Genomic DNA, 25,994 nt, shown 5'->3' with positions numbered 1-25,994 from the left:
AGTTCCAATAGCACGCACGCAGCGGAGATGACACGCGAGAGCAAAATACTACTAACAAAATTTGATGTGCTATGTATAACTTCAGTAAATCAACTGAAAGAAAAAAGAACATTGTCATCTATAAGGTCCCTCATGGATGGCCTCATTGGCCATTGCTACTTGTGTTTAGAGTGTAGTTTTTTTTTCTCCTTTTGACTATCACTTATACTTCTCTTTAGGAGATTGAAACTGGAATATTCTTTCGTTATTAAAAAAAGATCCTCATAAATCTATATTCTAATATTTTAAATTTTCGGTTTAATACGAGTGTTTTTATTTCAAACAAATTATTTTTATTAGCAACAAGGGACGGTGACACTCGGAAGACGTTTACTCCGTATGTAGGTAGAGTGGAGAGTTTTTCTCTGGTCTTTCTAATCCCAAAATCTCACCGGCTCATGAGAGAATCAGGCCGATTTTCCCCCTTAGCAACCATGCAATGATGCAACACATGCTAGAACCACAAATTTTGAAAGACGTAACCGAAGAGCATGTTTTCTCCGTTCACATCATAGAAAAACATTACTATGTTGCTTTTGTGGCCGAAATAAACGGATGTATCATATTCCAACAAGGAGAATCTTGCGAAAGACGTCGGAATCTTATAATAGAAGAAGCGGATAGGGATGAGCATAGGGGGCCGGCCCCGCCGCGGGTGAACACGACCTGGCCCTGTTTCCTTCTCTCGTCTCTCGCCTTCTCTCTCTTCGCAGCAACGACACGGACACACGGTTGCTTCTCCCCGCGGCGGCATCTCTCCTGCGCGGCGGCGCCGTCCCCGCGAGAGCCGCGGCGGCGCGGTAGGCGGCTGACTTGACACGGGAGCGATGGGGGACGGCGCGAGCGGCCGTGGCGGCGGAGGCGGGGGCGGGCGGCGGGTGGGGGAGTACGAGCTGCTGCGGCCGATCGGGTCGGGGGCGTACTCGCAGGTGTGGCTGGGGCGGCACCGGGCGCGGGGCGCGGAGGTGGCGGTGAAGGAGATCGCCATGGAGCGGCTCAGCAGCAAGCTCCGCGAGAGCCTCCTCTCCGAGGTCGACATCCTCCGCCGCATCCGGCACCCCAACGTCATCGCGCTCCACGACTCCATCAAGGTACCCAACCCGCGGCTAGCCGCCTCATTTGACGCCGCTCGTGATCTCGCGTGCTATTGTTGTGGATCTGCGAGGTTTTGGTGCTGATGGGGGTCTAACAATAATCATAGGATGCATGAAATTGGGAGGTTCCTTAGCTGAATTCTGGTTTACTTTGAGCATTTTAGGTAGGCAGAGACTTCAAGCAAAGGATAACCTGTCTAACTTGATGTCCCGTTGGATGAAAATAGTTCGCAAAATATAGTATTGGATGTTCACTCATCAGTTGCTGCATTTGCTGGTAATGGGAGGTTAACCCTGATGGACATATGGTTTCATGAAATCCTACATGAACTTCAACTGGGTTAGCATGTTAGATTGATGTTTTTTGGAAGTTAGGATTTTTGGGACATTGGAACAGTACAAACTGTATTGCTTTGCTGTCTTATTTTTGTGAGTGAATTATACCATTTTAATGGCGAACTCAAGGCTCGAATTTGTCTCTGGTATTAATGTTGTTGTCTGCTTGTTGTTCAGCAAATAAAATTAGTTCTCCATGCCCAGGGACAGTAGAACAGTCTTTTTCTAATTGGTAGTCACCATACCTAACTGTTGTGTATGATTAGGATCATGGGAGGATATATCTCATATTGGAGTATTGTCGAGGTGGTGACTTACATGGATACCTTCAACGTCATAAAAGAGTTTCTGAAACAGTCGCGAAGCATTTCATCCGTCAGCTGGGCAAGTGATTCGTCAGGCCCCTTCCCCTCTCCCTCTCCTGAGCCTTTTTTCATAATTCCTCCTTTTTTTTCTTCAGCATCTGGTCTGCAAATGCTTCGTGACAATAACGTGGTTCATCGAGACCTAAAACCTCAGGTTATTTTACTTGATTTTTAGTTTAATTTCCCACAGTTGCTGAATATTTCATGGTCAAGAGTTCAAGAATAATATGGTGGTTAAATTTATCTAATTTATTGGACTCTGAATTTTGTGGTTTTGCAAACAGAACATTCTTCTTGTTGAAAATAATGAAAATTCTCTGTTGAAGATTGCCGACTTTGGATTTGCAAAGTGAGTTATTCATGTTCCATTTCTTTTATTTTTTAGATGAAATGTTAGTAGATAATTTTACAAATGTCCTGAATTTTCGAGTTTATTTACAACTGAGTTTATGCCCTCTTTTGTGACTTTCTCCTGGATTTGGATGCAATGGATATATCATCAATACTACTGACATATCGAACAAATGACCTTCCACCTTTTCCAATCCTCCCTTTCTTCATAATGGGTTCAACTGATATCAGTTTGTTTTCTATTGTTCTTTGAATTGTTTCTGGGAATGATTAGTTTATTTTAAGCCATGAAAGTGGACGATTATATTAGAAGGAAAGCAACCCACCTGTGGTTCCGGAGTTTTTACAGAGAAAAACAAAATCGATGCCTCGCCACATAAAAGCGATAAGTGGATGTTTTTAAAATAACATCTGCCACAGGCAGTATTTGAAACTGGCACATGTGGCATTTGGGAGAATGTTTACAACATTTTCGAGCTATCATGTTACCAATTTTTAGCAGCCTATATCGGTGAATCTGGATTGTATACTACAAACTCTTGTTAGTATCTCCTTTAGGATCTTTTAGGGCTACTGCCAAGTAGTGATTTTTCTGAAGTCCTCCAACATAAAACCATAAGGAAACCAACCCAGAGCACTTCTGCAACATATTTATACAGTTGGTCACATTTTATGTTTGATTGTTGCTTTTGCTGCAAGTATAATCAGAACATCATTTCTTGATGTTGCAAAATTATTTTATCCGGATGAAAAGCTTTGTGCACTAACACACCTTATTAATAAATTAGTAAAAGAACCATCTTAATTCCTAGTAGCCTACAACATTCAGGTCTGCTTTGTTGTTCAGCTATTCAACTCTCGCATGTATCTTCATTCAAATTTTATTTTTGTTCCAAGTACAAGACTATAGTTCCAAGGCAAGTACTGTGGATAACAATAGATAAATAAGGATTGTATGTTCATGCATGGCTTTCACTCCTTGCATCTTATTCCATAGAAACATCCACATAGCTTTCTCTCATGCCACATTATTTTTGTTGGACCTAGTTGGCTTTAAAGGATGGATGACTGGATATCTGGACCTTTCAGCAGTTTGATAATATCATTCATATGATAGTTTGCTTTCCCCCCTTCCCTTGAGCAGGTTTCTGCAACCATTTGCCCTTGCTGAAACACTCTGTGGTTCACCACTTTACATGGCTCCAGAAGTCATGCAAGCACAGAAGTATGATGCAAAGGTCTGAGCTTTTTTCTGTTTCATGTGAGGTTTATCATCTATTATTACTTGTGCTCGATGCAGTGTTTAATGGTCCTTTTCTGACAACAGGCAGATCTATGGAGTGTTGGTGTCATTCTATATCAACTTGTTACTGGAATTCCACCTTTTAATGGGGATAATCAGATCCAGGTTTTTCTCCTGTTTTTCAGATAACTTCAGTATGTCTGATCTAGATTTGATTGCAAGTGCTTATGGAAAAAAATCTTATTTGCTACACAGCTGCTTAAAAATATACTCAGGTCACGTGAAATACAATTCCCATCTGATTGTGAGTTGAGCCATGGTTGCATTGACTTGTGCAGAAAATTGCTGCGGCTCAATTCAGGTACCAATCACTAATTTGTAGTTACATATAGACTTTTATTATGTATATTGATGGTGAAAAGAAGTTTGCTTCACGTCATTATTTCTTGTATGTCACTATTTGTAATGGGGAATTTACAGAAGTATTATTTATTAACGGACGTACTAGCGCCCGGACGTCCGATAATTTTTTTTATCGGACGCTTCGTCGCAACATTGAACAATAACTATCGAAACATCAAAAATCAACACTTGCAACACGAGGATTGCAATACCTTTACGTGCATGAAACATCTCGAACCGCTTCGTGCAACATTCAAAACAGACACATTGCAACAACATAAAAAGCATCTCTTACAGCATTGCAACAACGAAAGAATAAGAGACCGAAACAAAGAAAACAACTATATGCAACATCATGAACAAGTTGGTGCAACACCCGATTGCTGGCAAGTCGGACTGTTGCAAAACAGATGAAACATCAAAAGCCACTGTTGCAACATCCCAAAATAACTAATGCAACACCAGGAGGTACCTATTGCAACATGGAGCCGTCAGTAGGCGCGAGCTTCTGCTGCTCCGGTTTGCTACGACGTCGAGCATCACGCGGAGGAGACGGAGCCCGCTCAGATCCATGATGACCAGCCTGCCCGTCGTCGGCTGAAGGAGAGGAGACGCTACCGGATATGGGGAGGCCGCCGGCCGGGGTAGGGGAGGGTCAGGGGCTTGCTTGGATCTCACTGGGATCGGGAAGAGGGCTATCGGATCCGCGGGCGTTGGGCGCTCCCGGTGGGTGAGGACGCCGGAGTGGGGGAGGGGCGCCGCCGGGGTGGGGGACGAGGCCGCTGGGGTGGGGGAGTGCACCCACCTAGGCATCCACCTCAGCCTCCATCTGCAGCACGGGATTGATGCGGGGATGAGAAGGAAGGCTGCAGCGGCGGTGAGGAGCGCAGAGGATAAAGAGCAGAAGGAGCAGAGGATAAGATATGCCTGTCGGTGGAAACGAATGTGTGGACGAGAATGAGGTGGGCCTGGCGGAGCGTCCGGACGCCGGACGCCCGTAGCCTAGCGTTTCCGATTTATTAAATGTGCTTGCTTTTCTGACACGATAAATATTTCTTTAAAAAATGAATGATACTAACAAGAGTTGTTCTAATGGTGCTGTCACTTGTCCTTTTCTTCTTACTTCTTTTTCAGATTTGATGTTCAACTCAGTATATACCTTGTTTTTCAAAAAAAAAAAAAACTCAGTATGTACCTTGACATTAAGAAAGTTTTGCATAGACAAAAGGGTTCTCTGAAAACTCACTATTATTAAGGGATATTTGTTTTTCTGCAAAAGTACTTATAGGAAATAAGAAACATAGCACTAGTGCCTACACTAATTATGTACAGCCATAGCATAGGCTCCTATAGTATTAAAAGAGAGATTGAATATTACTTTATGTTATTGCTGTTCCTATGCAGTTATGGGTTATTAACAATGTTATGTCTGTGTAATTGATCCAGTGGAGCGGCTTACAGTTGAAGAGTTTGTGCACCACCCATTTCTTTCTGAACATGCTCCGGAGAGAACCTTGAGGTTTTTTTTTTGTCTGCACTACATTGGCTCCTACTACATCCTGCGTTGTGTTTAATATTCTTCATTGCATTTACAGCCGGTCTCCATCTGACATAAGAGATTTGCCTTCAAGCCAAAGTTCTCAAGAAGATTGTATGCCTTTCCCTTTGGATGATGAGTCAAGTGGACAGGATGAGAGTCCAGTACCTGAAAGTAAGAGTCCGATGAAATCTTATGGGTTCCCTGTGGGTAAAAGATTGGATAAAACTTCAGGCCAGAGTCCATCGAAGCATGTTGGTCTTTTCTCCAGATATGTCTTGGGTAATAATCATGCACCTAGTAGCCAACACCACGACCATGCTGGTAAGAAGACAAAGGAAGGCAATGTTGATCAAGTACAAGGTCGTAAAGGTGGCTATCCAGAAGGTATGAAAGTCTTTAGTGACTATCATGCACATTCTTATTATAATTATGAATATTTTGTACTGAATTTATTATTTCTTTACTTTGTAAATGTAGATTCCCCTATGATTGATTCATTAGAGTTTGTAGATCAGGAATATGTCTTTGTGTCTGGACCAGAGGGATCATCTTCTTCAACAAATGCCTCTCGACAGCAAAACTTGCCAACAAAATATGATAATTCGTCTGTTTCGCCACCTAAGTTAACTTTATTGAGTTCACCAATGCCAATAAATGGTTTGCCGATTAATAGACAACAGTCTGCTGGGACTGGTAGCTTGGATAGCCACTGTTCTCCAGCATCTGGCACCTCACAAGGATCCGCAGATATGAGTGATGCCATGGATCAGCCCCCATCTGATCATCCGGCAAGGATTAGACTATTGGAGCAGTATGCATCAGCCATATCGTTTTTGGTCAAAGATGAGGTAAAATTTATCTCCTTGATGACGTTCAGTTTCTTTTCCTATGTGATTTCCTCATGTTTTATTTTACTTGGGCTCAACCTTGGTTATTATTAGTTGAAATAATTTCATCCATACCACCACCTAATGTGCACTTTTCATCAATACCATCAGCCTGTGTCAATTGAGTAACCTAGTGGTATAGATGAAAATTGCATCTTAAGTGGTAATATAGATGCAAATTCCCCTAATTCATTATTCAAATGATGCCCTAAATGAGTAACAATAAGAAGAGCTCCAGGCTGCAGTTAGCCATTAAAAATGTTTGTCAATGGAAACTAAGCAACTACTGACTTGCTTCTGTTTATCTGATCAACCACCTAATTGAAGATCAAAGCTGGCAGACACTTGGAGGCGTTCTCTATTCAGCTAATTGTTCTTGCAACCTGGAAGCAAGCAATTCATTTATGCAATACATTTGTAGCTTCAACTGCAAGAGATTCTCCTTCCCAGGATATCCCTATGAAGGGGCTAAGTGCTGATGCTCCCCATTTGCTCGGAAACTCTCAACTGGCTGATGATGCCTGCATGCAGATAGAGAGACAGTTTCTTAGTGATGTTGAATATGCTGAAGGACTAGCCAGCACTGTAGGACAGATAGCTGGTATGTTAACATGCCAGCAATTTTGGATCATTATGATCTCTTGGTAAATCCTTTTGGATGCTGATAGTGTTTTTATGCATGTAGATGGTACAGAGATGCCTGATGCGATCGAAATAATATTTCAGTCTGCCTTGCATATAGGAAGGCGTGGTGGTGTAAGTACAGCTCAACATATTCCATTCCAGAACTAATGTGGCATGTTGTTTACCTCTTGACCACCCATTGTCTTTGGCATACTTCTCATCCCAATGCGCAGGTTGATGAGATGTTCGGGAAAGCAGCAGATGCCATGACCGGGTATACGAGGGCTGTATCCATGCTGCGGTTTCTCCTGATCGAGGCACCATCACTTGCCCTCAATCCCCCTTTGACTCTGACAAGATCCGATCGGCATCGGCTGCGAACATACATTGAAGCTCTCAACACCAGGCTTGGCCAGATGCGGAGCCAGAGGCACTAACCACTGCCGTGCACCCTCGAGATCTTGTTCAGGTCAAGCGACAGTGGACTTGTACAATATTCTTTCATTTGTAAATATATTTGTTTGCCCAAACTAGGGCATGTAAGATGTCAGGAAATGTGGAATTAGGCAGAGCAGCAAAAATCCAGTGTAACTCGCCCAGGCTACTACTGTGACGTGAAGGTCGTGCTGTGCCTGTGCATGGTAGGTTCATTCTGTGCCAATTTAGCAAGAAGCTGAAGACAATAGTCATTTGTGGAAATGTAAACAGATTGACTGCTACGTTGGTGGTTTTTTTATTTACCCATTGGGCTTTTACACGACATTGATGGTGTCATGTTTGTTACTCCCTCTATTCCAAATTATAGATCGTTTTGACTTTTTAGGTTCATAAGATATTATTATGCATTTAGATATACACTATATCTAGATGTATAAAAATATCTATGCACCTAGAATACGTCTAGATGCATAATAATATCTATACACTAAAAAATCAAAAGACCTACGATGCATGGAGTATCTATTTACGCTTGTGGTACCGTTCCTTATAGCTGGTTTCGCATCCTCGTGCAACTTGATATGGGGATCAAACTTGCTCATGTGAATATTTGATGCATAATCTTCTCTTTAGCATTTGGTACGGGGAAACTCTGGCATTATTAATTTGGTATATAACCATGCGGTAACGGAGTATTGCTTTTTTAGAATAATAACGGGTATAATTTTTTTTACCTCCACACCCTACGCTCATTTTATGAGGTGTATTTTGATTTGAAAAGGTAAATTTGTAAGATTGAACAACAATTAGTATGCACAGTGAATGTTGTACCGATAAACCTGTGTTCCAAAGTTTTCTAATATGAAACTGATTTTGAGCAACGGACAATAAACTTTAATAAAATAAAATGTTACTTTTGGTGACTGTTATTTTTAGTTGCCGCGGTCACTCGCTGGATGTGCTATATTTGGGCCAAACATGCCTTGCGCTGTCCAACCCAGTAGAGCCCACCCGCCCCGGGTAGATTTGGGCCAACCCATCGACCCACGCACGTGCGCCGGCTAGATTTGGGCCGATCCAGGGCCCACGAGTTCGGTTGGCTCCTCTCCCGCAACCAATCAATCTTCGCCTTCTTCCTCTTCCGGTTCGCCCATCTCGCCGACTCGCCCCCGCCCTCGGCATCCCACAGAACCGAGGGAAAGGAGCTCGGGAGCTCCGGCCGCCTCCGATCCGGAGCTCCCAAATCGATCGATCAACTGCCACGGCAATGGAAGCCCACCACGCATCGCGGGGCCGGCGCACGGTACGCTTTCCTCCCCTCTTCCTCTTATTTCGACCGTTTTTGAGACGGGATGGCGCGCAGATCCGCGCCCCCGCTAGTACCAGCTTCTGAGGTCCCAGGTCCCAATTATGTCGCGTGTGTGCGCGTTTGTGGCAGCTGGAGGAGATCCGGCAGAAGAGAGCCGCCGAGAGGATGCAACATGCCCCGCCGACTGCGGCGGTGTCTCTCGTCGAGCCCTACGGTTGGTACATCCTGCTCTCTATCGCTCACTTTATGACTATTCATTGTGATCTTCTCTTAATTTGCTTTATTTAGATGCTAACTTTGTCCTATATTTTTCACTCCCCGTATGGCTGTATCGATGGTGGTGGTCTTTAGGGAACCAAAGAGCCGGAGCTGAGGTCAGTTTAGCATACACCGTTCACCAGCACTCGGTCGTTGATAAATTGTATCATAGTTGCAAATATGAGCCCTCTGTCTTTTCTAGACGGTAACTAAGCTTTTTGTATGGATGCTAGCTTCTTGCTCGAGTTCAAGAACTTGAAAATGGGAATGCAGAATTGGAGAGGGAAAACAAAATGCTTTTGTCCAAGGTACTTCGTATGAATTTTGGCTTCACTGTGTAGTTACTCCAGGATTAGCATGTTCTGATATTGAGTTTCTCTGCTAGATTGCTGAGAAGGAAGTTGAGAAGGATGCCCTTGTAAACCGTTTGAATGATCTCGTGAGTCGCAGAGTATATTGTTATTGGTGCTGAGCTCCTAGTTTTTCTTGTCTCTAACCTTTGCGACTTGATTTGTCATCTTCAGGAGCGGAATGTAGTGCCCTCTTTGAGAAAAACTTTGAATGACATTACTTTAGAGAAAGATGCTGCAGTAGTTGCTAAGGTATTAAGCACTTTTTTGTTATTGCATTTGTGCGGCCATGTATTCTGATGTTTGAATTATGCATGCGGAATTCTCATTATGTCTTTGGCCTGGTATGCTAAGTAGGAGGATGCTCTAGCTCAACTCAGAAGCATGAAGAAACGGCTGAAGGAAGCAGAAGAGGAGCAGTATAGGGTATTTATTAAAAGCTGTTTCTTTTTAGCAGTATCATCATTTTGCTAATCTTGAAAAGTTAAAATGCACAGGCAGAAGAAGACTCAGCCTCCTTGAGAGCACAGCTAAATACCTTGCAGCAGCAAGTTATGGCCAACTCTTACAGTGGATTTCCAGTAGGAACATCGAGTGAGGAATCTCGTGCCATGGAAAAGGAGATACAAGATTTACAGGCACAGCTAAAGGTTGGTTTATTAAAATATTTGCTTGGGTTTTATACTGTTTCACTCTTTCCCTAATCTTTACATCTAAAATGCAACACAGCAAGAGTCACTGCTAAGGCAACAGGAGCAACAAAAATTAGCTGAAGAGTCCCAGCTGAGGCAACAAGAGCTAGAAAAACTGGCTGAAGAGCAATCCCGCATTGCTTCTCTTGAGGCTGAAAAGCAACAGTTGGAAGACCAAATTGCTGTTTTGACAAAGAAAGCTACAGGTATGGAGGATACATATCTTTATGATATGAGGAAGCAGAACAGTCCATGTAACCATAAGTAAACATGTAACTCTACTTATCGGCATAGGTGCTCTTCCATATTTATCAATCTGCAGTCTCTTTGCTTACTCCACACTGTCCATACTCTAGTGGTATTTAAGCTACGTGCTAGGTAGTTCTTATCTTGTGAGATCCAAAACTAATCATGCTTGCTGAGGATCCTCGGGATCCAAAAATATTTGCATGAGCCTTGAATTAAATATTTTCCTTCCATGCAGAGGACGCTTCTGAGTTTGCTGCGCGCAAGGCATTTTCAATGGTAATGTATCTAACTACTTGCACCTGTAGCGTTGTCTGTTCATGGTATTTTTTTCTAGCTGCGCTAAGCTATTCTGCAAACTGTACCTAGTAACTGACTCAATTTTCATTATGACAGCAAGATAGGGAAAAACTTGAAAACCAGTTGCATGACATGGCTTTGATGGTTGAGAGGCTAGAGGGAAGTCGTCAAAAACTGCTAATGGAGGTGCTTGATGCCGTTTTACTTTCTTTTTTAATTATGCAAGTCCTATAAATGGTGATTATTTTTTACTGTGTTGGATAGATTGATTCTCAATCAACAGAAATAGAAAATCTGTTTGAGGAGAACTCAGCCTTGTCTACTTCTTATCAAGAAGCCATAGCTGTTACAGTACAGTGGGAAAACCAGGTGTGCTCTGGGTCTCTTGGTCATTTCCTGCATAGATATGTTATGCAACCCTTTGCCGAAGAAACCTGCCTCTTAACTGAAAATTTCAGGTTAGAGATTGTTTGAAGCAAAATGAAGAGCTTCGTTCTCACTTGGATAAACTAAGACTTGAGCAAGCTAGCCTGTTGAAAGTAAGCAATATCAATACCCAATCAGACTGGCAAAATGACAACAGCATCTCTAACCCACCAGAATTGGTCACTGAGAATCTTTCTCTAAAGGTTAATAGCTGGAGCTACTTTTTGGGTTCAGATTACAAGTTATGGTCAATTCTAACTAAAATTGTCATTGGTGTACTGTAACATGCATGCTTTCCTTCCTGTAGGATCAGCTTATAAAAGAACAGAGTAGATCTGAGGGGTTGTCGGCAGAGATAATGAAACTTTCAGCTGAGCTTCGAAAAGCAGTCCAAGCACAGAATAACCTCACACGCCTGTAAGTATACTGGCAACTGCGCTTGCTTATCTGCCTCTAAGCCCACTTTGTTTATGCTAGGTGAAATTGAATCATTGCCTTCTCGTGCAGATACAGACCTGTATTAAGAGACATAGAGAGCAATCTAATGAAAATGAAACAAGAAACATATGCAACGATCCAGTGATACATATTGTGAAACCCAATCTGGTTGTACTACTGAGGCACGGGCACAAGCTTCACTGATGACTCGCTGATAGGCATTCTGGATGTGTTGATCTCGTGCCCTTATCAAGAAGCTGGCGAAAGGCAGTTCTTTTGGTAGCTGCTGTTCGTTCATTCATTTGTAGAGTTAAGTCGGGATTGTTGTACCTGCACCATACTGTTGTATAATCGGTTCCCACACTGATTTATCTTGTAAATTGGGAGCAACTATACAATAGAAAGAATCAGATCAGACAGATTATCATGTTCGCACGTGTATGTCTTATTATGGTAGCCTTTTATGGTTATCTTTCATTTTTGAGTGTCAGATGAGTCCGCATAGTGCGGGAGTGTAATCAGCGCACCCTTCCATGATAGGGAGTGTAACCAGACAAGGGAGTGGAAGATTGGTGGTGCCGGGCGGCGGTGATGAACTGATGATGTACGGCATGGAACCTGTGGAAGGAACGTAAAGAGTTTCTCTAGTTTTATTTGTAATCGAACTTATGTAAAACTGCATTTGCTTCTCCATGATGGGCAGTGCTCCTGCCAATTGTTCCAAAAAAAAAAAAACGTGTGCTGCGTCAACTAGTCTAACGAGATTCGGCGTAGCAGCGTAGATGCAAACTGGTTCTTGTTTACCCGAACGTGAAGTTATTTGCCGTCAGGCCCTGAACCCGAGTACATAAAAACGTCGCTACATTGTGGCAGTGCCCTGCAATACTATCACGTGTGCGGTGTGCCTGAGTTGGGTTAGGGCAGTGCATATCGAGGCAAAGCCAGACGCTATTGAATTGAAAGCATGTTCGCTAAGCAAAAAAGAAAAACAGAAGCGCCCATGTCACACCATAACAGAAGTGCCCTGCAATATCATCACGCGTGCGGTGTGCCTGAGTTGGGTTAGGGCAATGCATATCGAGGCAAAGCCAGACGCTATTGAATTGAAAGCATGTTCGCTAAGCAAAAAAGAAAAACAGAAGCGCCCATGTCACACCATAACAAAAATGTGCACATGTGAATTCCATGATGCAAGTCAAAGACACGAAACGCCTAATTGGCAATTAATCTGGCCAACAGATCAAAATTCACGATGTCCAGAATACTAATCTGACCGGAAAACCAAACAGTCAGCTGCAGAATCGTCTTTTCATAAGTTGTCAGCAAGCATCAGCATCTCCTTGAGTGTTGCTCAACTCTTCAGCCTAATTGATGTTTAGGCACCTCTATTGAAACTAAAACAGCATTCCATATCCAAGAAACTGATAACACAGCCTCGGCTCAGTCCTTACCTCCATACAAGTGATACAACTGCTTTTAAATAGTGAAACTTGCAAACAGAAACTCCTTGGTGTTCAGAATTGTTCCTGGCTGGAGAAGGAAATCGCCTCAGGTCAATTTGGCAACTTCATCCTTCCATAATCAATATATCTACAGCTACATGATTGTTCCACACGCGGTAACAGGAAAGAGGAAAAAAATTCAGGCACTTGCCATGAAGAGTAACTTCCAGGCGAACAGTTAGGTATGATATTATTTGGTTTCTCTGGTAGAAGTAGCCCAATGCTGCCCTCAAGCTTGGCGCCAGCACACTGTTGTCTTGATGCATCCATAGGAGAGCCTGCACAATATTAGTGTCATGAGCTAAAATGAAGTCATAAATAATGTTTCCATAAGTTCATGTAGGGGTACTGTAATCCAGAAGACATTCATGAGTCTGGGATCATCAGTCTAACAAGGCTAGTGAACATTTAGCAGAGTGACTAGGCAATGCAAGCATTGGTCCTTATTTTTAATTCCTAGATGATTTACATCTTCAATAGAGCAACTGATCAATTCTCAGGTTCCAGATGACATACTGCTAGACTTTATTTGTGTGGAACTTCAGTAAAATTAAGAAAACTATTAAGGATAACCAAGTTGTTTGTACCTGGGTGGATCCCAGTGAATTTAAATAACCCAAAACGGCTAGATATATTCGTTATTCCTTAAAGATTAATCACTTTTAGCTATCACATTGCACTAGAGCAAATAAATCAGACATCTATGATATTACAAAGTGCAATACAGACAAACAACACAATAAATACATGTAGCACCATCAACAAATGCACCAGCAATGTGAGTCAAAACTTGTGTGGTTAAGAGCAGGACAAAACATTGAAATCAGAGTTACTGACCTCAATGCTGCTGGAAGCAGAATGGCTTCACCATCTCACATTTTGTTTGACCCCATAAATTTGTTTTTTCTCTCAGCAGGTTTGAGAATTTGGAATGAGCACATCAAAGTTTCATCAACGCTCATCATCGCACCAGCGTTATCAAATTCACCACAATAATTGGGGGCCGAGAATATGGTGACGAGCTGTCTGTCAGCAAAGAATTCATACCCATCCTCAACAACCTGACATTACATGAAATATAAACACCTTAAATTATCATGACAAATAGAAGATAAGAAAAAGTTGCACTAAAATTCTAGGGCAGTACCTGGTGAGCGCGACAAATAAGATCAAGATCATGCTTTTCCAAGAATTCTGAAACCTTGTCAGCACCGAAGGTATATGAGACCCCTCTGTCATTCATGCCCCACCCTTGAACATCTTTTCCTGGATCTGACCAAAGCAAATCACACAGTAGACCTTGATCCGGTACATCGGTTGGACGTTGCAAGTTCTTTATCTCATCCAAGTGTGTTAGATCAGGTGAGAGTCCACCATGCATACATAATATTTTATCATCGATTAGAGCAGCCACGGGAAGAGTGTTGAAACATTCAGTGAAGACTTTCCATAGCCGCACATTAAATCGGCGCTTGCATTCATCATAAAATCCATATATTCTGTTTATTGAAGCACATTCATGATTGCCCCTCAGAAGAAAAAAGTTCTCAGGGTACTTGATTTTGTATGCAAGAAGAAGGCATATAGTTTCCAAACTTTGTTTGCCTCGATCAACATAATCACCTAAGAATAGATAGTTGGCTTCAGGAGGAAAGCCTCCATATTCAAAAAGCCTTAAAAGATCACTGTATTGACCATGGATGTCACCTGATACAAAATGAAGGGAGATTACAGTTAGATGCTAATATTCATCTATTCAGTGAAGACTAAGGACTAAATTGCACAATCATAGTCTAAATCTCGCATCAGTAAAAACAGAAACATAGAACAGATTTTATGAGGCAAGTAACAACGACCTACACAGATCGTGTGCCTATAACTACACAAACAGGAGACACAACAAAGCTTCTTGTCGCTCCAATGCTCAACACTGATACCCATTTTAAAATAGAAGCTAGTTACAAGTGGATCATCCTTAGCTAGCAGGATATATGATGCAAAGGAGGTAAACAGATCAGAACATGCCATTTGAAAGGGCGTACCCAGCTCTGAAAGCTCCCATACACTGTGGGGTCTGGGGAAGATAATTTGTAGGTAGCCTTGTGGGCACAAGTGGAGTGACAAAACGAGAGACCCTGCTACTGTGCAAGCCCCAACCCTCTCTTATGCGACACAGCAAGACCATAGAAACAAAACAGTGGGGTAATAAGAGGGTGAGCCATGAGCCACCCCAAGAAACTCGCAGAAAGGACATAGGGAAGAGGCACAGGCATACCAGTGCAAGATTAAGGTTTATAACTCAAGATTGGAAACATAGACAAGGCTCAGAACCAGTTGCATTACAATTTCTAACAAGTAACCAGAAATAGTCAACCTTGGATAGGCTATTCAAGAATCAAAAATCATGGTCAAAATGGAATGGTAGTGAAATGGTTGGTCTGTTATAATTGAAGATGAAGCAGTATCCACAAAAGAATTCAACTGCAGCTTGGTCAATTCAAAATGTTTAATTTGATGTGGGAGCATTCCTCTATCACCAGTCAATTGATGCGCTGCTCATCATGTACTGATGTACTTAAGCAGCAGCACATAGAAGATGTTCAAAGCAGCGGTAAGAACTATATTGACGATAAATCCCAAGCAATATTGCACGCAAAATTGGCAAACAGGATTTTGCCTATTGCAAGGAAACCTCCCTCTACCCTGCCGGTCCCCATGTCCACAGCTGATTTTTTGCGCTCACGTACGCACATATGTTTGCTCCAATTACCTCCTTTCCAAATACCTGACCAGCATGGTAATCGCATACATTCATATTCAAATAAAAACCCTTGGGAATAGATCAATATCAAACGCTCTAACATCCCCCAACCAGCAAAAACAGGATCATCATCCACAACCTAGATTAATGCCACACACCCACGAGCCACGACTACCGCAACCGTAACGCGGATACACGATCGCCAGAATCCCACAAGCCGCAAGCTCTCCCGACTGGCGGCGCGACCAAACCAGATCTACCGCCACGGCCGCGGCCGTAGGCGAGAGAGGGAGGGAGGGGGCGAGAGGGGGCAGCAGGGGGAGAAAGGGGTACGCACCGCAGATCTTGATGGGCGCCTCGAGCTCGAGGAGGTTGGGCTGGCTGAGGAAGATGTCGCGGGAGGCGGTGCAGAGCTGGCGGATCTCCGCCTCGGAGAGCTGCACCTGCTTCCCGGGGCGCGCGGTCCGCACCTCGAGCAGGCGGCGGATGATGTCGTCGAGGAGCGCGTTGTCCATGCCCCCGCCGCCCTGCCCTCCCGCCGCCGGCGCCGCCGCCATCCCCTCTCCCGGTCTGGGCTGGGCTGGAGAGAGATAGATCGGTGGAGCTAGGGTTTCCGGCGGCGCGTCGGGAAGGGGGCGGGGAGGGAGGGAGGGAGGGAAGAGAGAGAGATTGCGCGACCGGCCCGCGGATAGCTAGATAAACTCGCCTGGGTTTGTTTCGGTTTTCGTTCTCGGTAAAACCTTTTTTTTCCCGTTCCCTGTTGACGTGTGGCGAGGTGCCGACTTGCCGAGGTGGTGGTGTGTCGCGGACGCGTTCGTTTCGCGGTGACCTGCCCTGGTGGGTCTGCAACTCCGGTGTGGCGGATACGTCTCGAGCTCTTTTTGTGCGAATTTCCCTTGCTCTGCTGCTGACCCATCTTAATCTTGGGCCCTCCTCATATTGTTCGCTTGTTATGGTTCTTCCCGTACTTGCCCGGTTGCTCCAACGGTGCATACAATGCTTGATAGCTTTTTATTAAAAGAAATGCTTGATGGCTCAGTCGTGTGACCGTACATTGCAGTCCTTGGCTGAATACTTTTTGACGGTTTGGATCCCCTCAACCACATGATAAGGCTTATTCTGTGCTCATATTTTGTTCATCTTGCCTTTCCTGAATTTCAATTTATATAATACTTTTAAGAAGATTTAAAACTATTGTTTTATATTAGAGAGCTAGGGAAGGTAAATGCTTCCATACTAAAAAAAGATAAATATTTCCATAGGGTTAAATTACTTGCATATCCTCGAAATATTAAGCTGGAGTGTTGTTCTGATAACAAAGAAATCACAAACACTTTGGAGCATGTTGTTCATCCTAGTAGCGTTTTATTTTCGTTATAACTCCCACCCATCTTCCTCCTCCTTTGCATTTTTTGACTGGCACTATCCAACCTCTACAACTACCTTTATATAAAAAAAAACCTCTACAACTACAACAATCACCTTTGGTGAACCTCGATGCCTATTGTCTCTCTTATGGTCATTCAATTATTGTTGCTCCATCACATATGTCATTCCATCCATCCTAAGGGCATCAGCAGTGGTTGCACCAATTCATGCTGAAAAGCTAGTCCAGGTATGCTCAGATTTCTTTTTGGCATGAGCTGGTTCATCATTCCCCAGTGGTATGGACTCACAAACAGAGATGGGAGGTGACAAAAGATGGTTTGGTCTCCAGGAGCAAAGGATGTTGATTGGCCAGATTCTTTTTTTATTTGCTATGAGTCGGTGCAAACACTACAAGAAATGTATTGATCTATGACTAAAATTTTATGACACATTTGTTCTCGTCCTAGATCTATGACGTTTCTGGCTGAAAATGTTATAAAGTTTCACATCCGAGCAAATTTAGTGACAAAATTATGGAACGTCATAAAAGTTGCTACTGTAGTTAAAAAGAAATCGTCACTCGCTATTGCATGGTGATTTTGTGATGATATAAGATCCGCGAAAACATCATAAACCAACCAGGGTCCATATGTAAGTTTAAGCATGAAAATAGAGAGGCAAAACAAAAGGGATAATGGCCTCTCTCAAGGCCAGGGTTCAAATTTTGCCATTTTTGATAGAGGGTGAAAATAAATTTTACTCAAACAATTTTGGAAATTTTGAATTAAATAATGTATATAAACCTAGGGTAAGCCGTAGTGAACAAATAGCAACTGTAGTGCGGTAGTTTAACGTAGTAGTATATTTAGCAGGACGGTCTAGTGTTTTTTCACTTTTAGAACTAGCGGGACTAGTCGACTAGAGGTAGGTTGCTCACATTTTGTGACCAATGATCACATATCGTTTTTTACATAAGTTCTTCCTCTTATAATGATTATAGATATTTTAAAAATTTTAAATTCATGCTTTTTTTTGACAAAAAACGAATCTCATGAATTTGTGTAGTCATTCACACAGGGTGCTAGGAAGTATGATGTTGTGGTGAATATATGGATGCCACCAATCTTATTTGAAGCTCTGCGTCTGCTGTGTTTAAAAAGAAAAAGATAAACGAGCTACTTGAATACTTATTGGAGTATCAGACGGTCCACTACCTTGCATGTAGGGCCTGCAAGCTGGCCTTGCAGGCCGATTCGGCACGCTAGTCTCTCTAGGCCCAGCAGGCTGTTGTTGGGTTATACTGCTGGCCTGCAAATGCTTATGGGCCCAAGCGGACGGGCCCAGCTGCAGCAACGAACTAACAGGCGAGCCCGTGCTGCAGCATGTGTAGTCTCCCATACGCGGGGTAGCAGGTGCTGGGGGCCCAGTGGGCAGTCGGAGTGCAGTCCTCCGCATTCCGCCCCCATTATTTTAACCTTATTTTACTTTCCTCTGTTCTGGCGCAACTGGACGACGACGGAGCATCTTCTACCTTGCCTCTTTGCTTGATCAGGTATTCATCGGAATCTGGTAACCTGAACTGAATTGAGTGAGATCCATGGTAGATCACAGTCGCAAGTATGCTCAGGTGTTCGTTCATGATGTGCTGCTGCTGGTAAATGAGATCCCAAGAGATTAAACATTCAGGAAAATGACAGTACTGGCAATACTCAATTGTGCATATCTGATTATCTTCCAGTCCATGGAAAATTGGCAATAACAGGAGGTACTCATTGTTCATCTCCTCCATACCAATAACAGGTAGCACTAGTAATAGGAGAGGCGTGATTGCCCCTACAAGTAGGCAAGCTGATGATCATGAGGCATGTGCCACAAGCAAGCAACCTCATCTGACCAGTAACCACTTTCCTTGCAACTGAAACTGCTGCTACATACGACTACTCGGCAGAAGGGGTCGATCACAGGCCCCTCCTCAAGATGCCAAGACCAAAAATTACAAGGGTCAAAAAAAAAGGAAGGAAAGAGGGGAGATCAAAAATCAAAACAAAAGAAATCGTGCAGCTGCTGTTGGCGCTGCCTGCTGTGTTGATGGTCTGGAGGAGAGCGGCAAGCCGGCTACAGCACGACCAAACAGACACGTAAAGAGCATCGAAAGTTTCGCTTAGTCATAAAAATCGGGACCGGCAGAGAACTGAAACTACTGAGCTGCTGCTGCACCACAGGTTGAACGAAAACAAAAGAGCTACGTTCTGAACTAAGACGAGCATCATGTGATTAATTAATTTACTCTAGTTACAACAAAGCTACTCTAGTAAAAAGATTAATTAATTTACTCTAGTTACAACAAAGCTACTCTAGTAAAAAGAAAACAACAGAGCTACTGTGAACTCTCACGGGTCAAGAAGCCCATGCAAATGAGGTTACATTATCATCTGCTGCCGCCGCTTTAGAAAATTGAAGCCGCCGACTAACAGGCAAGAATGCTGTGAGCTGCAGGCTGCAGCTAGTGGGCTTAAGACCACATTAGAATCGATTCCACACAGAACAAAATATAACATACTGCTGCACTTTGCCTGTGAGTGAATTTTTACTAATAGGATAATCTGGTGTTTTATCCTGTGAGTGAATTTTCACTAATAGGATGATCTGGTGTTTTATCCTCTTCATGCATTTTGCACCACTTCATATTTTTTTGCATAACTTTTCACTCCCGATACTCATTTCGTTGACCTTAGATTCCATTAAAAGCTTATGATAAGCTCTACAATAGGCAAGAATGCTGTGAGCAGCAGCACAAAATGCTAAGATACAGGACCTCACAGAATACTCACGACGCCATACTCATATCCTAACCTAGGATGGAGCAGCATAAACATACGTTGTTGCTGCCAGTTCGGAAGCCGAGAGTACCAATTAGATAAACTAAGCAAAATGCAGTAAAGCACAAGCACATGAATCGGCCATCAGGCACACATTCACACGGAGCAGAGCATCCTACCGCAGGCAGCAGAGCAGAGTATATCCAAGCATAAGCAAAAGAGCAGAGTGGAGGAGACAGGAAGAGGTACATGCGAGCAGACCGGGCGGACAGGAAGGTGGAGTGGAGGACGGAGCAGAAGGGGAACCGATGAGCGCCTGGATGTAGACGAAGGCGTTGGATCGGTGGAAGTGGAAGGGGTGGGAGCCGCTAGACCTTGGCGGCGCAGCCCTGCCGCCGCCCTCTTCGCTTTCTGTTTCCCCTTCCCTCTCTCTGAATCGGCGCGCGGCACAGATGGGGACTCGCGGGGAGATGTAGGCGCGCCGATTTCGCCCGCGCGCGCAGCTGCCGCCGATTCTCCCGCGCGCACAACTCCGCGCCATATGCCCCTTTTCCCCGCGCGGAGAACCCAAATCCCATCGATTGGCATCCGCTGGGCGAAAAAAATGACGCCATACCACGCCTAGGCCATACCACGTGGGGAGGTCGTGGCGACCGCGACGCCACGATTGAAATTCCGCAAGGCGGCGCCTTAAAAAACATGCTAGACAATCCGCTCAAGAGAACTTGTAGGTAGGATCTGCCTGTGTTTGTTTTCAGTAACATAGGAGCTTCCTGTGGTAAGTGTTTATGGCTTGTTTTCTTTCCCAAAGTAGAAAATAGATAATATAAAAAAAATTGCATAACAAGTGATAGTGTAACTTTATATTTTCTAATATTAAGGGCTCCTTTGGCAGGGCTGCGGCTGAAACGGCTACGGTTGTGGCTTCTTCGGTAAAACAGCTTTTTTTTAGCTTCAGCTTGTCTGGATAAAAAAACGTTTGGCAAAATGGCTTTTCATAGTAACATGAATAAAAATGATAAAATGTTTATAATGCCCTTATCTTCTCTTCCTATTTCTTTTCTTTTATCTTTCTCTTTCCGAATGCATTCTCTTTCTTCCTTATCTGTTGCACCTCTCCTCCAGGCCTTCACCCCCCGCGCCCCAACGCTCGTCTCAGGGCCCGCCGCCGGCCGCCTCCACCCCGCGCTCGAACGCTCGCCGCCAGCCGCCTCCACCGTGCGCCATCCCCGCCTCCCATAGGCCCAGCCTCCCGCCACCGACCCACGCCGTCGCCGCCCTCCTGCCTCATCGCCCGCGTTGTTGCGGCCCTCCGGGCTCCGGCCCCTGCGTCTACGGCATCGCCGCCCTCCGGCCTCCCCGCACCAGGGCAACGACGTCCTCTACGCCTTGTGCCAAGGGGCATGGTGGGGATTTTGGCCCCACAAAGGGGATGAAGCCACAGGGAGCAAGTTTCTTGGGCTTCTCCTCCCTCAATTGGCTCCTTTCAGTGGGAATTACGAGGCTTCTCCGGTGAAGCCATTTCGTGTTCCCTCGTTTGGTACGGCTTCGCGGGAAGTTGGGGAAGTTGGTGAAGAAGCCGCTCAAGAAGCACTACCAAAAAGGGCCTAAGATTAACATAAAAGTTCAAAAATGTTTGGAGGTGTACAAAGTTCAATGTTTGACTTAAGCTATATGAAATTACGTGAGAGATGTATCAATTTATGAACAATATATAGTATTACTTTATCAAAACCATCTAAATTTTTTATGGCAAGCTTATGAATCCAAGATATGTTTCCATGCCAGTTTATAGATTTTTCTGACCAAATTCAAATATTATTACAATGATTCTATGATAATTTGGAGATAGAAAGTTGAATTGTCCCTACAAACAATTGAATTCCATCTTATATATGATATGTGGTATTATAGAACATAAAAGTTTAAATATAATTTTTATGCAATTTTTTGAATCTTATTTGACGTGCATGTAGTTTAATTTTTAATTCCTTTTAATAAGCATGTTGAAAATCATTTAAACTATAGAAAACAGTAACTCAGTTCCAAAACTTTCGAAGCTTCTGTATATTTTTATATGTATTCTATTTCACGAAGAAATTGTATTGGGTAATATAAGATTTTTTATTTTACACGTTACTTCATAAGTTTTTCTTAAAATCAAAAAGAAAAGGAAAAACATTAAAATAGTAATGGCATGTGACAAGTCCTGCTTCGGCCCATCTAACTACTTGAGCCCACACAGCCCAAATCGTAACCGGAAGGCTCGGATGCTACACGCGTCGAATAAGTAATCCACCTTCAGCCCTCTTCACCTCCTCTCCTCGCCCAGTCGCCCCTCCTCAAATCCACCCGTTGTTGCTCCTCAAATCCAATCGCTCCCCACGGATCCGCGCCGCTCCCAACAACACCGCACCCAAATCCTGCAATGCTTGAGCGCTCTGCACGACACAGGTCCCGCGGGGTGCTAGCGGTGCGGCCGTCGGGAGATCTATCGCCGCAGAGGTGGTGGGAAGGAGGAGCGGCAGCAGTGCTGGGGCTACTGCTCGCGGCCATGCGTGACATGTGTCTGCGTGACCAGCGGCGGACGCCTAGACAATCTGCACCGGGGCGCCCCCGCCGCCACGCGCTCCGCACTCCTCGCCGCCACATTCTTCGTGGGAATGGCGGTCGCCGAGTTGAGCTTCGATTCGTGGCATAGCCGCCTCGTCAGGTCCGGCCGCGAAGTCCGGATGCAGGGCTGCTTACCTGCGCTGGTACCCATCAGGCTCATCACCCCATGCCAGGCGGCGGCTCCTGGGGATGCAGCAGGCGGCTCCATCGAAAACAGGTGAACAAGAATGTTTTTCCATTCGATTTTGCTCCTGATTCCTTATATTGATTGTGGGTTGTTTGATTCGTTGTGGTTGAATGTGGATTGGGCTCTTTGTTTGCGCATAGGAAAGGGAGGGCTTTTAGTGCGTGGAGTTATGGCTAAGGGAAATGGATGTGGACGTATCGCGGCTGGCAGAGGCATTAGTGCAGTACAAGGGAGCATGGACACGCACTAGTCAGTCGCAATGTCCGCTCTGTCCCTTCTCATCCCCTCAGCTCATCTACTGCATGTTAAACCACCACCTATCCACTTTGACTGGGCAGGAGGAAAGCACCAAGGTATATCTGAAAATTACCATTTAATCATTGAGTTCTGACACATTCTTGGCAAAGTCTGAATTGCACATTTGACTGAATGTTCTATGAACAAGCATGTGGGAAATAAGATGTTAGATCAGTTTGTTATGTATGGCTGCCTTGTTTATTATTACCTGGATTTAAAAATCTGTCAGTAATCCATGCTACAATAAAATTTGTTTATGAATTTAAACCCTTCAATCTGGTAGTAGAATAATAGCCATTTTTATTTCAACACATCAAACACAAGTGTGCAGTTGGACCTTTAGTTATTCTATTTTCTGTAAAACAAGAATCAGTAGTAGCGTGCATGTAATGAAAAGTTCTCTCTCTTCTCTGTTTCCTTTGTGAGGTAAAAGATTGTACTGCAAAAAAGAATAATATTGACCAAATGTTATTTAACCTTGTTGGGCATGAACTTCTAGTAGAGATGATAGTGTATTGAAATGTTAACCTGATAGCTTGACCAAATGATATCATAAATAGAGCATACATGTATCAATCTAGGATTTACATGTCTGTCTACTCTGATCTGAATATTGCTTCACGTGCTCCCTGCTCTGTGCTTTGATCTAAATATTTTAACACATCTGGATACCAAACCAGCTTCAGCATCTTGCTTCTATTATTCAGGTGCTCGACCCAAAGTTACATGACCACCTAGGTACTGAACAGAACTTGTAGAGCTGTGAGACATTCAACCTGTGTCACCATTTGGGAGGTAAATGTTACATCTTGACATGTGGTTTTAAATTAAAACATTCAATTGATTTACCCATATGAAGTACAATATTTAAACTAGGACCATTCAACTTTGTTGTAGGCCTCATATTGTCAAGGAATGGAACTTTTTCCTTGTCATAGTCTTTTGCTCTGTTATTTACTACTCTTCTGTATTGGTCACTGATGCCATCCAACATGGTGAATGGCTTGTCTGCAAGATGCTCGAGCTGTGCCTACTACCATTCAGTAGTTTATTTATATGCTCCTCTGTTAGACTATTAGTCAGATTATTGAGTGGCTAGCCTACTTTTGATTTGCCTAGCTATACAATGATTTCTTTTTTTATAAGCTTATAAGGAGTCGTATCAACAGAAATCTGTCATTTCCTAATTTCATGATAAGGCAGGTTGATGAATTCACTGCAAGGCTGCTAGAAATTCTTGAGAAGATGGCAGTAAATAAGAAAGGTAAGCAAAGCTGTTGCTTCGTGGTCTTCTGAACGTAGGGCTGCACCTACAACCATAAACATTGTTAGTTTACTTTTAGTTTATTTAAAGAGTCAAGTGTCACTTTTGCAGAGTTAATGTCTCGTGTCTCATGCACCAGTTTATTTCTTTTGCAGCGTATAAAATGATGAGGCATGATTATCAGAAGTCTAGTTCATGGTGAAGAATTTGATTGTTGATGCCTGCTACTGCTGCTATTGTTCTTGTGCAAATCCCTTCGAAAGATGCATTTGGTGCAACTTTGTGCTTCCTCATTTGTTTGTATGTAAATTTTACTTGTTCTAGACCAAACAGTTGCGTTGCTAATTGGGCTACTGTTGCCATGTAAAATAGGTTGGCCCAAAAATGGATAGTATGTGTATATACGAAATTGGCTTCAAAATTGTATGGAGTCAGCAATAAGAATGCAACAACTCTTTAGGTTAATCTGATTGGATCTAAAATTAATTAATATTTGTTACATGGGCCTGACAAACAAAAATTTGGCCCGATATGGCCTGCAACAATTTTTTTTCATAAAAAAACATTGCATGGAAACCTCGTTTGGGCTAAAAATGGCCCAATAAAAGTTGAGCTAAAAGGTTTTTACATGATCGGGTTTTAATTTGTGACGAATCGGAATCATCATAATACAGCTGCCATGTTGGAGTTACGTTAAATTTCTTTCATGGATTGGGCTTCAATTTGTTGACGAATTGGAATCGTCGTTAAATTTCTTACATGGATTGGGCTTCAATTTGTTGACGAATCGGAATCGTCATAATACAGCTGCTATGTTGGAGCCACGTTAAATTTTTGTCCAACATGGCACAATCTCGAAAATAGTTTTATAACGATCACATGAATTTTCATTCGTTATAATCTTAGTGACGCAACAAAATAAGGAACATGACTAGTTCCTGCATAATAAGGATAAATTACGGTTTATGAGGAAAAAAACGTGTTTGTGATACTTTTTGGTAGTGAAAATTTCTTGTAAGGGACGTCACCAAAATAAGGAACGTAGATGTAGAACGTCACTAGTTCTCGCATCATAAATCATGGTTTATAACGCAAAAAACGCGTTTGTGATACTTTTTGGTAGTGAAAAATTCTTGTAAGGAACGTCACCAAAATAAGGTTACGGAAGATTTTTTGTAGTGAAAATATTGAATCGACTCGTCTTTCTCTCCTCCATGACTCGATGTACTCCAGCAGTTGAATCGATTAATGCCAATGCCACAGAGGACTATAAGTCACTTTCCCTTCCTCACTAGAGAAGCTCTAACTTTCACCGTTTATGTTCACTGATATAATGCCTTCAATACAACATCTACAACTAGTCCAGCGTCCCAAATTATATAGCTAAGGTATTGCTCTTCTTTCCACATATCAAAACCCACATCTTGGTCGTCTCCACTTGCGTGGCATGTCCCCTAACGTCGAAGCCTTAACGCCACCAGAGGCTAGGAAGCGATACCCTTGGACTATTGTTATACAGAAGATTGCTAGCTATCTAGAGAGGGGGGAAAAAGAAACAAACATGGTTTAGCTTGCTCACACAAAAAAGGACAATTTTGCATATATCAAAATGGATAGAAATTGGAACATATGGACCACATCCACATGACAAATAAGGGAGACACTGTGACATGTCACCCAAAAAAAGATTTGAGGTGGTACTTCCCGGTCTCTTGAACAGACAAGAGCAGATGCACGCTGGAGACGACAGGAAATCAAGTCACTCCAACATGCCGGTCAAATGATGAGACACACTCCTTTATGTTATTTGGCCGGATGTATTTGTTGAGAGAACGACCTAGAGGC

The 25,994-nt window shown here is 43.2% G+C and overlaps 3 protein-coding genes and 1 long non-coding RNA gene across 7 annotated transcripts; 3 read left to right on the top strand and 1 right to left on the bottom strand.

Annotated features, from left to right (window-relative positions):
* The first annotated feature begins 673 nt into the window (after window positions 1-673).
* On the top strand, window positions 674-7,643 carry LOC117837226 (serine/threonine-protein kinase ATG1c). Of its 2 annotated transcripts, none has more exons than XM_034716813.2 (13): window positions 674-1,130; window positions 1,736-1,853; window positions 1,930-1,988; window positions 2,119-2,183; window positions 3,330-3,423; window positions 3,513-3,593; window positions 3,684-3,789; window positions 5,277-5,349; window positions 5,426-5,754; window positions 5,881-6,218; window positions 6,585-6,858; window positions 6,943-7,013; window positions 7,115-7,643. In XM_034716813.2, exons 1-13 carry the CDS (start codon window positions 867-869, stop codon window positions 7,316-7,318), a joined length of 2,076 nt encoding a protein of 691 aa, XP_034572704.1. In that variant the 5' UTR covers window positions 674-866; the 3' UTR covers window positions 7,319-7,643. The 2 variants fall into 2 exon arrangements, with proteins under 2 accessions (XP_034572704.1, XP_034572703.1); XM_034716812.2 differs by having other exon boundaries at window positions 5,848-6,218.
* Window positions 7,644-8,450: 807 nt separating this feature from the next.
* LOC117837229 (uncharacterized) lies at window positions 8,451-11,815 on the top strand. The gene is made up of 15 exons (XM_034716817.2): window positions 8,451-8,622; window positions 8,758-8,842; window positions 8,980-9,002; window positions 9,120-9,194; window positions 9,272-9,325; window positions 9,411-9,488; window positions 9,594-9,662; window positions 9,734-9,886; window positions 9,966-10,134; window positions 10,413-10,453; window positions 10,571-10,660; window positions 10,739-10,843; window positions 10,933-11,103; window positions 11,208-11,317; window positions 11,408-11,815. Exons 1-15 carry the CDS (start codon window positions 8,587-8,589, stop codon window positions 11,481-11,483), a joined length of 1,335 nt encoding a protein of 444 aa, XP_034572708.1. The 5' UTR covers window positions 8,451-8,586; the 3' UTR covers window positions 11,484-11,815.
* Window positions 11,816-12,496: 681 nt separating this feature from the next.
* LOC117837230 (serine/threonine-protein phosphatase PP1) lies at window positions 12,497-16,273 on the bottom strand. 2 transcript variants are annotated; one of them, XR_011897242.1, is made up of 5 exons: window positions 15,939-16,273; window positions 13,988-14,547; window positions 13,678-13,901; window positions 12,988-13,118; window positions 12,497-12,864 (listed from the first exon to the last, which is right to left on the bottom strand). XR_011897242.1 is itself a non-coding variant. In XM_034716818.2 (4 exons), exons 1-3 carry the CDS (start codon window positions 16,156-16,158, stop codon window positions 13,713-13,715), a joined length of 969 nt encoding a protein of 322 aa, XP_034572709.2. In that variant the 5' UTR covers window positions 16,159-16,273; the 3' UTR covers window positions 12,497-13,118; window positions 13,678-13,712. The 2 variants fall into 2 exon arrangements, 1 of the variants encoding a protein (XP_034572709.2); XM_034716818.2 differs by having other exon boundaries at window positions 12,497-13,118.
* A 5,827-nt stretch (window positions 16,274-22,100) lies between these two features.
* LOC117836020 (uncharacterized) lies at window positions 22,101-24,614 on the top strand. Of its 2 annotated transcripts, XR_004636001.2 has the most exons (5): window positions 22,101-22,618; window positions 22,729-22,941; window positions 23,593-23,680; window positions 23,783-24,149; window positions 24,305-24,614. It is a non-coding gene; the product is annotated as an uncharacterized lncRNA (long non-coding RNA). The 2 variants fall into 2 exon arrangements; XR_004636000.2 differs by having other exon boundaries at window positions 23,593-24,149.
* Window positions 24,615-25,994: the final 1,380 nt, after the last annotated feature.

The sequence above is a fragment of the Setaria viridis genome, chromosome 9 (genome assembly GCF_005286985.2).
Source record: "Setaria viridis chromosome 9, Setaria_viridis_v4.0, whole genome shotgun sequence".
Classification (NCBI taxonomy): domain Eukaryota; kingdom Viridiplantae; phylum Streptophyta; class Magnoliopsida; order Poales; family Poaceae; genus Setaria; species Setaria viridis.
Note: the sequence above shows the minus strand (reverse complement) of the source record. Positions and strands in the feature narration are given on the sequence as shown.

Bases quoted from the DNA above. Each gene is read 5' to 3' on its own strand.
- LOC117837226 (XM_034716812.2), top strand. From the start codon at position 867: ATGGGGGACGGCGCGAGCGGCCGTGGCGGCGGAGGCGGGGGCGGGCGG. The intron at 6,219-6,584 runs GTAAAATTTATC...ACCTAATTGAAG, and splicing joins CGTTTTTGGTCAAAGATGAG to ATCAAAGCTGGCAGACACTT. The intron at 6,859-6,942 runs GTATGTTAACAT...TTATGCATGTAG, and splicing joins CACTGTAGGACAGATAGCTG to ATGGTACAGAGATGCCTGAT.
- LOC117837229 (XM_034716817.2), top strand. From the start codon at position 8,587: ATGGAAGCCCACCACGCATCGCGGGGCCGGCGCACG. The intron at 10,135-10,412 runs GTATGGAGGATA...CCTTCCATGCAG, and splicing joins TTTGACAAAGAAAGCTACAG to AGGACGCTTCTGAGTTTGCT. The intron at 11,318-11,407 runs GTAAGTATACTG...CTTCTCGTGCAG, and splicing joins CAGAATAACCTCACACGCCT to ATACAGACCTGTATTAAGAG.
- LOC117837230 (XM_034716818.2), bottom strand. From the start codon at position 16,158: ATGGCGGCGGCGCCGGCGGCGGGAGGGCAGGGCGGCGGGGGCATGGAC. The intron at 14,548-15,938 runs GTGCGTACCCCT...ATTTTGTATCAG, and splicing joins GGCGCCCATCAAGATCTGCG to GTGACATCCATGGTCAATAC. The intron at 13,902-13,987 runs GTACTGCCCTAG...ATGTAATGTCAG, and splicing joins TTATTTGTCGCGCTCACCAG to GTTGTTGAGGATGGGTATGA.